This window comes from Suncus etruscus, chromosome 14 (assembly GCF_024139225.1).
Source record: "Suncus etruscus isolate mSunEtr1 chromosome 14, mSunEtr1.pri.cur, whole genome shotgun sequence".
Lineage (NCBI taxonomy): Eukaryota > Metazoa > Chordata > Mammalia > Eulipotyphla > Soricidae > Suncus > Suncus etruscus.
In genome coordinates this window covers 52,552,925-52,567,321 of record NC_064861.1, presented here as the reverse complement: position 1 = coordinate 52,567,321, position 14,397 = coordinate 52,552,925, and the positions used below count along the sequence as shown (strand labels likewise).

General features: G+C 51.7%; 1 protein-coding gene across 6 annotated transcripts in view; it reads right to left on the bottom strand.

Annotated features, from left to right (window-relative positions):
- NDRG4 (NDRG family member 4) overlaps window positions 1–14,397 on the bottom strand; it is a 518,571-nt gene that overhangs the window by 29,741 nt on the left and 474,433 nt on the right. The window contains exon 1 of one of the 6 annotated variants that reach the window (XM_049786141.1): window positions 4,333–4,453. The exons of 3 other annotated variants lie outside the window; for them this stretch is intronic. Coding sequence is in view for 2 of the 3 variants with exons in the window: in XM_049786135.1 (XP_049642092.1) it covers window positions 3,924–3,960 (37 nt within the window). In the remaining variant the exon portion in view is untranslated. Of the gene's footprint in view, window positions 1–3,923; window positions 4,059–4,332; window positions 4,454–14,397 lie in introns of those variants that run through there. 2 more of the 6 variants (XM_049786135.1, XM_049786134.1) reach the window with 2 other exon arrangements.

Here is a 14,397-nt window from a genome sequence, read left to right as displayed (position 1 = left end):
CGTACCTCCAACCCCATCATCATTTCCCTTTTGGGTGACATCTGACAAATGAGTGAAGGCACTCTGTGCCCCAGTTTCCTCATCTATGAACAAGAGGATGTGACTCCAACTTTCATGGAGCAGCTGCATGAAGAGTTCCCAGGGCGAGAAGTGCATGGATGGGCCCTGGCACAGGTGGATGCGGCCTCCTGGGAGCAGTCACAGTGGACATGGGCATGCCTCCAGCGGACCTGGGTCAGGGCTCGGGACTGACTACACTCCTGCCTCTATACCCCCTTTTCCTTGTGGCAGCAAGGCTGTTGTTTCTGGCATGTTCCTTCTATAAACAAAGGCGGGATGAGCTCCCCGCAAACACCTTTGTGTACCTAAAAATTCAGGCGCTGACTTCAAATCACACCTGTCTGGTAGCTTCTGATAAATCACTGTCACCTTGTTCTCGGTCAGCAGCACCAGGTTACCCTCTGATGACAGGCAGTAGCTACCTCTTTCCCTGCTCTGGGGCACCACTTTTCCCTTCTTCTCAGGCTCCCCCCGATTGTCTCTGCAGCCTCCAACCTCATGGCAGCACTCTGGGAAGCAGTGGAGTATATCAGAATCGGAATGAGAATCCATGATCTAATTTTTCAGCTTCCTGAAAGGGGCATAAATCTATGCCTCAGTTTCTCTATGTAAAGCATGGGTGGACCCAGCTGCTGGCCACCAAACCAGGCACAGCTGCATGGAACAGAGAGGTGGTGTATTTGCCTCACTAGTTAGCCAGATAGGACAGGTACAAGTCTTTACATGTGAATCCTCACACATCAGGTATTTCTTTAATTTCCCATTTGGATTTGGAAGCACCCAGGGGACCCCCCTGAAACCCTCAGTCTGCTGGTTTAGGGCTCTCTCGGTCTCTGTGCCATCATGCAAGAAGCACACTGAGTACAAATATCTGAAACTTAGCACTTTGGGGGGCGGGCTATGGGGTCATGCTTGGCAGCTCTCAAGGGTTGCTCCTGGCTCTGTGTTCAGAAATTACACCTGACATATGAGCTGCTGAGGATCGAACCAGGATCAGCTGCCTACAAGGCAAACGCCCTACCCAATATGCTAGCACTCTGGCCCCCAGTACTTTCTACTTAGCTACACAAAGACCTGCCCTGCTGGGCACACAGTGCTCAGAGACAGAAAATTTTACTCTGAAGTCCAGAGCACCTATCTATGGAAGAGGAACAAGCTGGGTGGGGGACACACAGCGCTGGGCACCTCCCACAGGCCAACAAAGCACCCTCCTCCCAGGTCTCCCTGGGAGGGGTCGGTGGAGGCTCAGGATGTGCTGGGGGGGGGGCAGAGAGAGTTCCAAGGGTGGTCAGGGGTACACACATTCTTTGCCTGTGAGAGTCCCAGTACCACATGACCCCCAGAGCACCACCACCAGGTGGGCCCCCAAACTCACACACCCTGGACCCCCTGAGGCCTGCAACAGGATCTAGAACAGACCAATGGCCATGAGCATTAGTGAATGTGAACCTTCCTCCACCCCATCACTGCCATCCCACCAACTGTCCAAAATTGACAGGCTGGGCGAGACCACTCAGGGCATCTGTCAGGCCCAGAGCCGGAGTGCCTGGCCACCCCCACCTTGTCCCATAGCACAGAACCCCAGGCCTCCACAGAGGCCCTAGAGCAGTGATCCTGAAATGTTTTAAACAGGGGCCCAGTTCACTGTCTCTCAGATGGTTGGAGGGCTTGACTATAGTAAAAACAAAATCTGTGAACAAATTACTATGGACACTACATCTATCTTATTTTTGAAGTGGAGAAACAAAACGGGAACAAATACAATAAGTGGCCAACGACCATAGATTGAGGACCACTGCCCTAGAGGCTCAAGTGAGAGACTCCAGAAAGGAAACATAGCATCTGGCACAGCCAACTTGTGGAAGCACCAAGTCCAGAGTCCCTGAATAGAGGGAAGCAGAGACCAGCTGAGGAGACCAGTTGAGCCAGGGCAGGGGACAGTGAGGCAGGGACTGAACTCTAGGGCTGCAATGACACCAAAGCAGCAGGATGGGCCTGGCCAGAAGCGTTAGATGCATCAAAGCCTCCTGTTAATTGGGGTGGGGGTGTTCTGGGGTGAAGGGGGCAGGGCAAGAGACCCTGAGGAAAGAAATGGCTCTAACTCTCAGCAGATCAGCCAGTGAACCTGGAGGCCATTTAGCATACATTGGACACTTGCTGTATACACTCCCCTGATCTCACACTCTGTCCAATAGGGTGGGGGGGGGCAGCTTCGCCTGATATATCCCATATACATAAGAATTGGGATCAAGTGAGGGTAAGAGTTTCAAAGTCCCTGGTGGCCAAAGTCAGGGCAGACAGCAGGAGCCACTTAGGGGCACGGAGACCAGCACTAGAAGGGGATGGAGTTGTTGGGGACCAGGCCCGGCTGGGGGTGCCAACTTGTTAACTGGGGGAGTTACTGCAGAGCCAGGAACACACCCCACCTGAGGCAACAGAACTGCAAGCCCAGGGACAATCAGAGAATGGGCTGTGAGGTTTTTTTTTTTGGGAGGGGGGAGCATACCCATTGGCACTAAGGTGTTACTCTTGGCAGCCTCAGGAGACCATATGGGATGCTGGAGATCAAACTTGCATCGGCCTCATGCAAGGCAAATACCCTCCTCCCTGTTGTGCTATGGCTCCAGCTTCAGCACTTTTATTTTTATTTGGGGGGGGGGGGTTATACTGGGGCCATGTTCAGGGGTTCTCCTGACTTTGTACTCAGGGTCACTCCTGCAGGGCCTCATGGCACCAAATGGGGGTGGGATCAAACTTGGGTCTGCTGCCTGCAAGGCAAGCTCCCTACCCATTGTACTGTCTCTCCAACCCCAGGGGTAAGATTTTAACTCAGGTCAGATCAGAGGAAGGGAGAGAAAGAGGCAGGAGGGGAAGGAGGGGAAGAAAGGGCACTGGGCATGGGGAGAGGACCACTAGCCACCCAAGGGAATCTGCCTTAGCCTGGAGAGGAGGCTCAGAGTAGCTGTTGGAAGCAGGCTGTAGGGTGAGGTGAGGCAGGAATAAGGAGCAGCAGCCAGAGTGCATGGAATGCCCTTCTGCAGACCACCTCTCCCTGGCTCTCACCCCTACACATCCCCCCAATATCACTGGGAACACTTCCTTCCTTCCCTGTTAGCCCCCAAAGCTGTGGACCCTTCCCACTCTAGGCTCAGGCTCTACAGGAACTCCAAGATGCCTACAGTTCACCCCCATCCCACCCACCTATCCAAGGGCTCCTGGGCCCCAATAGTGACCTGCCCTTCCAGGGGACATGTCCAGAATCCAGCAGTTCAGCCTGAAAAATCTGGGGTGCAGAGGACTTCCACTACAGACAGGAAGACCCAGTATCTCCTTTCCCTAACCTCCTTCTCTGGTCTGCTCCCTCCACTGCCACTGGGAGCACAGCACAGACTTAAGCCTGCATAAGACACCCCCTCACCCCATCCTCTTGCTTCTCCCGATGATTTAGGGGAGGTGTAAGAGGGGCTTCTCCTCAGCTACCCAATGGTGCACCCCAACACTAGGGATTCCTCGATTTTGGATCTCCACTTCCCAGGCCTTCTAGTCTCAACTCCGGGCTAGGGCAAGAAACTTCTCTCCGCGAGGGACGCCCGGAGACTCGGGTTTGGGGGGGAACCTGGTCGCTCTGGCTCTGGCTGGAGGCGACAGCTCTGAGCTTTCTTTCGGGGACCAGCTTAGAAGCTCGGCAGGCCGGTGACTCGGAACCGCGCTCCGGGCGTCCGGCCCCGGGCACTCGGGGTGCAAAGCCACAGCTGACTACAGCGCCCCAAGACTCCGCCCGGCAGGCAGCTGGCGTCGGCGCCCCTGGTCCTTCCTGCGGGCCCCGAAGCCCCGCCAGCTCGGACCCGGACGCAGGGAGGTACCTGTCAGCAGCTCGAATCTGTGTCCCAGCAGCTTCATGGTCGGCGGCGGCGGCGGGGACCGGGGCGCAGGCGGCGGCGGAGCAGCGAGCGATGGGGGACCGGAGGAGATGTCGCCCCAGCCTGGAGCGCGCTCGCTCGCCGGCCCCCACGCCGCGCTCACCCCTCCCTCCAAAACGGTTTAAAAAAATCCACCAATGGCACGGCCGCGCACCCCTAAAAGGCGCCCGGAGCCACCTGGTCGGGGCCAACTCCATCCACCCGGAGGCGGCGACGAGCGGAGGCGACAGGAGGGGCCCTGGGTTGGGGGGGTGCGAGGTTCCCCCCTAGTCTGGATGCCAAAGTGTTCGGGGGTGCCGGGCCCCAGGGTTTGTGGGGGGAAAGGACCCCCCCAGCTTCCCCACCGACTCACCGGAGGCGCCACGGGCGCGCGGGCTGGATGCGGGGCCTGGTGCCCGACAGGTGCAAGTGTGCGACGCCCCAGCTCTACTGGGTGGGGGGGCGAAGGAGGCTGCGCCCCGAGGAGGGTGGGTTTGGGGCGGGAGTTGGGGTGTGGGCTGCACCCCAAGGTGTCCCCGGAGCTCCGCAGGCCAGTGACCCGTAGCCGCCTCGCCTCACCGAGACTCCGGACTCCCTTTGCTGGGCCGCCTCGGGTTCCCAGGGGAGGGACTTTACTTAGATTCCCAAGGGGAGCAGTTTTGAGGCTCCTCCGGCCTCTCCTGCCAGCGAGCCCAGGCTCCACTTGGGGGGGGGGGAAGCTTGGGTGAAGCAGGGTGTCGGGAAGAAATGGGAATTTAGGACCCTTAGGGCATGGGCCTTCATTTCCAGACTGGGGGTGGGGGGGCATCTTCTGGGAGGATCCTCTACCAAAGAGGTCCTGTTTCCCCTTTGTTCTCTCGTAAAGGAATCTGGGTCCCCCCACCCCGACTCCTGCAGGCCCATCTAGTCCCTCCCTGTGTCCTTGCTCCCCAGGATCACCCCCCAAAAGGGGAGCACCATGTACTGGGGGACGTGTGGGGGTCTGCGAATCAGGAAAAGGTCTTGACCTGGGCAGCAGAAAAAACAGCTCCTCCTGGTAGCTCCTGGACAACCACGTATCCTAGGGGTGCTAGGCCTCCAGACCACAGCCTTCTAGAGGTCTCCAGGTCATCCTGGGGTTCGGGATGGTGATGGGAGAGGTGTCCCCCCAGTTCTAGGTGTCCAGGCAGCAGAATGGCATTAAATAAACCCACAGGCCAGTACTGAGGAAACTGGGAGATTTGGGGACTCACAGATGGGTCACATGCTTCTGCTTGGGGTGCAATATATAAACCACACAGATGACATCAAGCCTGGGCACGCTTCACACTTTGGGGCTCACTCACCTTGCGGAGATTCCTGCTTCTTCTTGCCCTCCTTGGTAAAGGGGTTTGGGGGGAGTCTATGGAAATAGTGAACCTCTAAATCCAAAATCTCTGGACACGTGATTCTGGAGCGAGATCTTTGGCTAGTTCTGGGAAGCATACACTGAAACTGCGAGTTCCTGAACCTGTAGTGCCAAGAAAGCGACCCAGCCTCTCTGAGCCTCTGCTTGGAAGATCCTCAAAGAGACCAGGGCGCTACAGCATTCAGAAGATTCCAGAAACCTAGACAGAAATGCAGAGAGCCTTGTCAGTCATGTAGCTTAAGCTTTATTTGCTATTATTCTGTGGGGGTAATTGGGGGCCACACCAGATTGTGCTCAGGGGTCACTCCTGGCAGGGCCCAGGGGATCCTATGAGGTTTCAGGATGAAATTTGAGTCAATGGCATACAAGGCAAATACCTTGACCTCTGTTCTCTCCTGGCTTTGTCTATTATTAAGAAGACAAAAATTGGGACCAGAGAGATAGCATGGAAGTAGGGCATTTGCCTTGCATGCAGAAGGACTATGGTTCAAATCCCGGCAACCCATATGGTCCCCTGAGCCTGCCAGGAGCAATTTCTGAGCATAGAGCCAAGAGTAACCCCTGAGTGCTGCCGGGTGTGACCCAAAAACCAAAAAAAAAAAAAAAAAAAAAAAGACAAAAATTATACTTTAAAATTTTATACTATTTTATTTCTCTTTTTCTCTAACTTTATTTAAATACTGTGATTTACAAAGCTGTTCACAATACAGTTATTTCAGGCATTCAGTGTCAAACACACCAATACCACTAGTGTGACCTTCTCTTCAACATTGTTCCCACTTTTCCAAGCCTGCTCCCTAAGCAAGCATGAGAAAATTTATTTTATATCACTTGTTACACCAAAATGATAAATAAAAATATAAAAACATGGTTTATTAAAAGAAACTTTGTAAAAATTGTTATATCTCAATGGTCTTATTAAAGCCCTTGTCTGAGGATTTACTGAGCTATTTGTTGCTCGTTGAGCTCTCTGTTAATTGTTTTCATTTTATGGAGCTCAGTGGGTTTCTGTGCTACTTTCCCAGCTAATTTGCTGTGCTCCTACTGGGCTGACAGAATTGTGGAGTTTGGAGGCATATGTGGCCTGCGGAGCTGTGAAGCTGGGCCATTTATAGGCTGATATGAATGTGTCTGCTGGGCCTTCCAGCAGTATGAAGGGGGGAGGTTGCAATCCAAAAAGGCGCCAAAACTCTCAACACCCTGACTGGGCGTTTCATTGACTTGGCATCTCTTTTGAGATTACTGACTGCTTTAGAGATTCTTTTTAGGTTGCCCTGAGTGTTTTAGGCCTATTCTCAAGCAACATGACTCTGGGGTCTGGTCCTTTTGAACACCTTGAAGGCCTTCATGCCCCTAAGGAAGTAAGCAATTGGTGAGCAAGTAGCTCATCGACCACATCTCTTCATGGATCAGTGTCTGTGCCTAACTTCAACTATTAAAAACAATCCACTCGGCCCCCAAGTCAGCACTCAGGTGGATCAGGGTCCAGATCTGAACCCTAATGGTGGAGATGCACTTGTGAGTGTGGGTTCTTGCATCATGAAGAGGTGCATGGCAGGTAGAGGGTGTGTCTCCTTCTGAAGAAATCCCTCTTGCATCAGGCCCTGGACCACTCCAGTAGCCCCTTGGGGGTGGGTGGTGGGTGAAGGGTGAGATGTGTAGGCAGGTGAGTGGCAGGCTCCCCTTCCCTTTTCTTTTTTTTTTTTTTTTTTTTTTTTTGGTTTTTGGGTCACACTCAGCGGTGCTCAGGGGTTACTCTCCTGGCTGTCTGCTCAGAAATAGCTCCTGGCAGGCACGGAGGACCATATGGGACACCGGGATTCGAACCAACCACCTTTGGTCCTGGATCGGCTGCTTGCAAGGCAAACGCCGCTGTGTTATCTCTCCAGGCCCTCCCCTTCCCTTTTCTATTGCAATAAAATTCGGCAGTGCTCACACACCTGACAGCAGTGCTCAGAGGGGGTTGCCTGCTTGGCTAATTGTCCCCCTGTCCCTGCCTGCCTGTAGTCCTTGGGGAAGCATGGAGTCATCCTGGTGGCACCACAGGGCAGCCTGGAAGTGAACTCTGAGGGGAGGGACCTCATCATGTCCTGGTTCCTGCTTTGGAAGGTAAATGGCCTTGTAGCCGCCTGCTACACCCCTCACCCCCCAGAGCCCAAGCCACTCTGGCCTGTGCCAGGAGCCCAGGTGACTGGAATTTTCCATTGTGGTGATGAATCAGCTGAGTCACCAGCCTCACTGGTCCCCATGTGACCAGGACCCAGAGAGAGGACAAGAAGGGGCGGGTAGGGTCAGGGGGTAGGCACAGAGCCCATAAGATGACACCTCTTAACAGAGGATGAGGAGAAGGAACTGCCCCCTGACACCCCAGACAAATGATCTTTCTCCTATAAACTTGGCTGGTACTTGTGCTCAGGGTGCATGGAAGAGGCAGTGCTCAGATGGGCTTTGACCTTGACTTTGACCTTTGCTTTCCCTTTCCTATGGGAGAAAACCCACTCAGAATATTCTGGGCAGTGGGCAGGTTATGCTAAGGAGCATTCCTGAGGTTGTCTATCTGGACAGAGGGAGTAGCAAGGGCTTCCTGAAGGAGGAGGCAGTGGAGCCTGCAGAAGCTGAGACACAGGAAAAGGGTGCACAGAGGAGAGCACCCACTGTTCCTCCTGATCCTGGGCAGCTGGGCCCTGCGCTCTCTCCACAGAGTTGCCTGTGCTGAGAAAAGGAGGCTGGGATAGGTAACTCGGGCAGATGATGAGGGAGTAGAAGGAGGAAGTGAGGGTAGAGGGGGCCTGGTCACAGCCTGGCTCTGGAATCCCACCAGTCATCAGTACTTTCTCTGCTCCTTGCCCCTGGCTCCTCACTGGCTTTTTCTCATTCCTCTAAGCTGATAGACTGGCTTTCTGCTGGCCATCCCTTCCCAGCCTGTTGGCTCCATATAGCCCACTCTCTCCCCTCTCATCTCCAAGGGAATTCCCCCTTGATTTGAACATGCATCCTCTTGAACTTTCCCAAGCATTGGGGCCAGAGAGATAGCATGGAGTAGGGCGTTAGCCTTGCATGCAGAAGGACGGTGGTTTGAATGCAGGCATCCCCTATGGTCCCCCGAGCCTGCCAGGAGCGATTTCTGAGCATAGAGCCAGGAGTAGCCCCTGAGCACTGCTGGGTGTGACCCCCCTCCCAAAAAAAAAAAAAAACTTTCTCAGGCACATAAAGCCTTCATTTGTGCCAAGTCAAAGCAATGGTCGATCTGTTCCTGCATTTCTAGATAAAATGGTTGGACACAATCTCAATGCAGAAAATCCAGAGGCTGCAGAGTGAGGCCAGAAGGAGACACTAATGGGCTGAGAGCAAGCTTGGAATGCAGGAGCATTGCCTGGTCTTCTGAGCACTGACAGGAATGTCCTTCACACCCCACCAAGTACCACTGTATGTAGTTCTCAAACCCAAACCTAATTAGATGCAGAGAGAAAAATAGAACCCACTCCTAAATCAGACTGGTGGGATGACCAAAGCATCTGCCTTGTGAGCATGAGGCCATGAGTTTGATCCCAGGGCCACCCACATGTGCCGAGGACAGTCATTAAGTAGTCCAGCACTGTTGCAGAGTGGATGTTCTCAGGTGCAGAACAGGCATATTTGAGTACCTCAACCAGAATCTCTGTCCTGGCCCCATGTGAGCACAAAAACTAGATTGTGTGTGAGCACCACAGCTAGGAGAGCGCACAGTGAGATGCATGTACCACATCGCATCGAGTGTGTGAGTGCCACCATCATACATGAGCGTGACCCTGGTCATACAACATCAGTGAAGGGAAGGGGGGTCGGGTTGATCATGATTCAATTGCCTGAATATAATCCTTTGAAGATGGTGACATATGCTGGGGTGGGGAGGATGTGTCCTTCAGCTGCTGCACCCATGCCTCAGTGGAGTTGGGTTGGACACATTTTTGTGGTGCTTTATCTCCCCCCCCCCCAACAGTTGCCCTGAGCTAATTCTCTTCTGCAGTGTAATTAGAATAGCTGCTCTGTCTTTCTTGTGTGGGAGCTTCATTACTTAGTCTCTAGCCAGTCCCCGAGCCTCCGGATGTCTCCGGGTTTCCATTATTGGAAACAGTTTTGCAAGCGGCCCACCAGGAGCCAGGGCTTTGCCCACATATCCTTGGAAGATTTGCTGAGGCTAACACAGCCCTTGGCTACTACTGGGTCTTAGGCAAGGCCAGCCCCTCTGTCCTAAAAAGGAAGCCAGGACATATTTACAGCCCCAGATTGTTTTCATCCTTATACAGGTGTGGGCCTCCTGGGGGAGGGAGTGACATACATCCAGCCCCCACCTCTGGGACTGCTCTGCTCTCATTTTGAAGCCTGGGGTTTTACAACTTGACATGACACCCCCGGTCCAGGGTCCTCCGCAGGAACTGAGGTTGAAGCACCTGAGGGTAATGAGATTGGATGGAGTAAAGGGAATTTAGGACCTCTCTGCCACCGTTTGGCAACTTCTGATAAATACAAATTATTACTATTAAAACAAGCAAAAACCAAACACTCAGCCACGCTGGGGCAAAACTATTTACTACTGATCTCGGAAATAAATTTTGTCTTTGTTTTGTTTTGTTTTGGGGCCACACCTAACACTACCCAGGGCTTACTTCTGCTCTGTGCTCAGGGATCAACCCCGGCTGTGCTCCAGGATGGGATCAAACCCCAGCTGGTTGTGTGCTGTAGCCACCTACTATACTATTGTGCCAACTCAGGAGCAAATAATTTTTGTCTACATTTTGTCATCAGGACCAGACCTAAGAGTTCTGCTTCAGTATCCCCAGAGGTGGAGGGTTGGGGGTGCCCTGCAGGCTATGCTCTTTTTTTTGCCCCTTGCTGGCTAGGGCTTCAGCCTAGGGACGGGCGCAGCTACACAGGTGATCCTGGATTGAGGGAATCCCTGCAGGGACTTGAAGAGTTTCTAAGAGGAAGCACAAATTCATCATCCCATGAAGAAGCAGAGTCTCATTCAAAGGAAGATGCAGATGCCTTTGAACTGAGGTGCTGGGATCAACTATTCACACTCCTCAACAAGCCCCCTCTGGCCCCCTCCACCCTCAGCAGGATTAGACTTCATGAACCATCGACCAGCTCTGACTTCAACCTACACTGTCTGGCACCAGCTGGACTCCCTCTGACTCCAATGAAATGACTCCTCCAGCCCCAGGGTCCTCAACAGGGTTTGAGAACGAAGCAGAGTCACCAGCCAAGTTCCCAGAGAAGTAAAACCCAAGAATTGACCCTTGGAGCTGTGAGTTCATGGAGCTCCAAAAAGCCATTTCCTTCATGGCTACTATGGTCGGTAGGGAAAGGACACACAGATCTAGAGGCAGAAGGACAAAAGTGCTTGAGCAAAGGCGAGAGACATACAGGGGAGGGGAGCATTTAGGTGCCTCTTCTGCTGCTGGTGGTAACTGCAAGCACCCACCTAAATTCTATACACTGTATGAACCCCAAGCTCCAGAATGTTCACAGCACTTTGGGATTCAGGAACTTTTTTAGTCGGTCACCCTACTCCAGCATCTTGTGGCTTATTTAACTCCAGTCTCAGGCTCCAGAGATTAGTGTAAACTGGGAGAAACAAAGCATCACATAAGGGGAAATACCTACCTGCTATTCAGGAGGCTGTAAGGTTCAGTGCTGGAGATGGAAGGCTGGGATGAAGCCCAATCCTTTTTGTGAAATGCGCAGAACTTGAGCAACACAAGTCTGCTGCTGTCCAGATACCAAATCTGGTTATATTCTACACTCGAACCTCCATCAAGTACCACCAAGCTCTTGGTTCAGAAGGGAGGTGTCTGTCCAAGAAGGAAGGCGGGATTAAGGTGGTCTTTGCCATGGCCGGAAGATGAGCCAATGGCAGGAACCATCAGTGTGAAGTGGAGAGGGGACTTGGCTTCTCTGAAAAGCTCTAATTCCCACCAGGAGTAGATGAGCCAGAGCCGCCCATCTCTCTGGATGAAGGATTCTTGTTCTTGCAAGGCCCAGGCTCAACACCCATCTCTGCACAGTGTCCACTTCTTTTCATTAATGCCCCAGTTTTCCTCCTGCATTTCACCTGTCATTTGGCAGGCTCTATTTTCGTTTTCTTTTTTCCTCTTGTCCTACCTTTTAGGCACTGTGGTTTACCCTGTTACTGACAGGGTATTATATGTGTCACTTTATCTCCTTTCAGCACCCAGCCCTCAGCCAGACTGACCAGTTCCCTCTATTGTAAAACAAATCACATGTTATGAAATTACCCTGCACACTGTATCTCTAACCCCAGGCAGACAGGTCTGAAGCAGGAAGGGCAACCACGAGGAATTAATAAACCAAGCCAGTGAAGAGAGAGTCAAGGGGTCAGTGGCTTCTTCCTTGCAGTGTCTCTGAGTGCACCAATTTTTCAAAAGTGTACTGACTTTTCTTTATTCTCAGTACAAAATTCAACCAAGTGGGAGAGGGTGGCGTAAGATCCACCATACATACCAAAGGGCTAGGTAAAAAGGAAAGAGAAAATCTGGAGAATACCTTTGTTTTGGATTAATAACTAGATGTCATCTTACACTCTGTCACTGTCATAGTGAGCCTTCCCTAACCTATTTTTCCTCCCCATGGTGGGAAGCTTCCAACTCAGGACCACTGAGGTCTCAGAATTTCCTACTTAGTTCTCCTGCCCTTCATTTCTATTGCCTCTGGGCCTTACTTGTTCCCTGACGCTTTCTTTATAACTTGCATGTAAATGAATCATTCTGTGTCTGTCCCTCTCCCTCTGACTCATTTCATTCAGCATGAAACTCTCCAGATTCATCCACGTATCTTGCATTCCTGCAAGATGGACTTCCTCATGAAACTCAAGTATGATTATATGTGACGGAACCGAGTCAGAAGTAAAAACGCTCCACCCATGTGGGAACCAGCACCCTGAGATAGTAGCCTCAAGTACAAAAGGATCGTTTCCTTTATCCTCATCCAGGGCAACAGGAAGAAGCATTTGCATCTACAGGTAAGGTCAAGACAGGACCCTTGAGGTCCCTTAGACTCCATACCTTAAGAGCTGTATGACATCAAGCAAGTTGCTTAACCTCTTTGCACATTATTTCTCTCCTCTTTAATCACTTCATTGGGTCTTGACAGGATTAAAAATGAGACAAAGAATGTAGAGCATGTAACACTTGATTTGAGGAACAGCTGACACTGACAAGAGATCTTTCTGCAGCGCACTTTAGCCAGGTGCATTGGATAAACCAAGGAAGAACAAGTTTGAACACAGACTCATGGGCCATAGGACACCTGTACAGGCTGGTTGGCATCTAGTCAATAGAGAGGTTCCCTTTAGCTTAGATTCCCTGTCTACAGAATGGGAAGTAGCTCAAGGTAGCAATTGCTAATATCATGTCTAACACCATGGAATTCCAGGAAAGAAATGCGGAAACTCCGGGTAATTACAGAAATCCTGCTCTTGTACTTTTGCTTCAGAACCAGCATTTCGCATGTTAGCACATGCCAGAGGCATCTCTCTTCTTATGCTTTGCTCTGAGGCTCAAAACTCCCAGGTGTCAGGGCCGGAGAGATAGCATGGAGGTAAGGTGTTTGCCTTACATCCAGAAGGACGGTGGCTTGAATCCTGGCATCCTATATAGTCCCCAGTGCCTGTCAGGGGCGATTTCTGAGCACAGAGCCAGGAGTAACCCCTGAGCGCTGCCGGGTGTGACCACCCCCCCAAACAAAAAACTCCCAGGTGTCAAGTGGTTGGTTAAAAATTTTCAGAATCGGGCCGGGTAGGTGGCGCTGGAGGTAAGGTGTCTGCCTTGCAAGCGCTAGCCAAGGAAGGACCGCGGTTCGATCCCCCGGCGTCCCATATGGTCCCCCCAAGCCAGGGGCGACTTCTGAGCACATAGCCAGGAGTAACCCCTGAGCGTCAAACGGGTGTGGCCCAAAAACCAAAAAAAAAAAAAAAAAAGTAAAAAATTTTCAGAATCTTCTGAAGACCCTGTGACCCAACACACACAGCCCCTGAGTCCTGATCACGGGGTCCTAGTTCTTTTTTTGGTGGATTTGGGTCACATCCGGTGGCGCTCAGGGGTTACTCCTAGCTCTGCACTCAGAAATTGCTCCTAATCAAGGTGCTTAAATAAAGATATTACTAAAAAAAAAAGAAAAGAAAAGAAAAGAAAATCACTCCTGGCAGGCTCGGAGGACCATATGAGATGCCGGGAATCAAACCAGAGTCTGTCTGGGGTTGGCTGCTTGCAAGGCAAACGCCTTGCTACTGTGCTATCACTCCTGCCCCAAAGTCCTAATTCAAAGCGTTGGAGCACCAAAGAACCTGTGCCTTGATTGAACTTTCTCGGTGATTCCAAAGCCCAGGAACCTGAGATGAGCTTGTTATACAGCATCACAGCAGCAATAGCTGAATAGGTCACCAGGGTCAATCTAGTGTTGCAGAGGCTCTGTAGGTATGTTTGGCCTGTTTTGAGCCTGACTACAGTGAATGAGCAAGACTTTGATTCTAAAGATGACCTTTGGTGACCTTGGCAATGCTGTCTCTTTTGACTCTGGAATTGGCATGAACCTCTTGTACACTTTCCTGCTTCTATTGCATTCCTGAAGCCGTGATAGGTTCCCACACTAACTGCAGAACTGTCTGAGATGGTCCATATGTTTGTTTACCACGACAGCCTTTAGACGATCCCCATTTAATTTAACTTTTATTTTATTTTTGGGTTTGTGGGCCACACCTGGAGGCACTCAGAAATCTGGCTATCTGCTCAGAAATTACTCCTGTCAATCTTAGGAGACCATATGGGATACTGGGGATCGAACCTGGGTCAGTCCCAGGTCAGCTGCATGCAAAGCAAATGTCCTCCTGCTGTGCTCCTCCCCCCTTAATTTTGAGCTGAATTTTTTTGGGGGGTCACATCCGGCAGTGCTCAGGAGTTACTCCTAGCTCTATGCTTAGAAATCGCCTCTGGTAGGCATGGGGGACCATATGGGATGCCGGGATTCGAACCACCACCCTTCTGCATGAAAGGC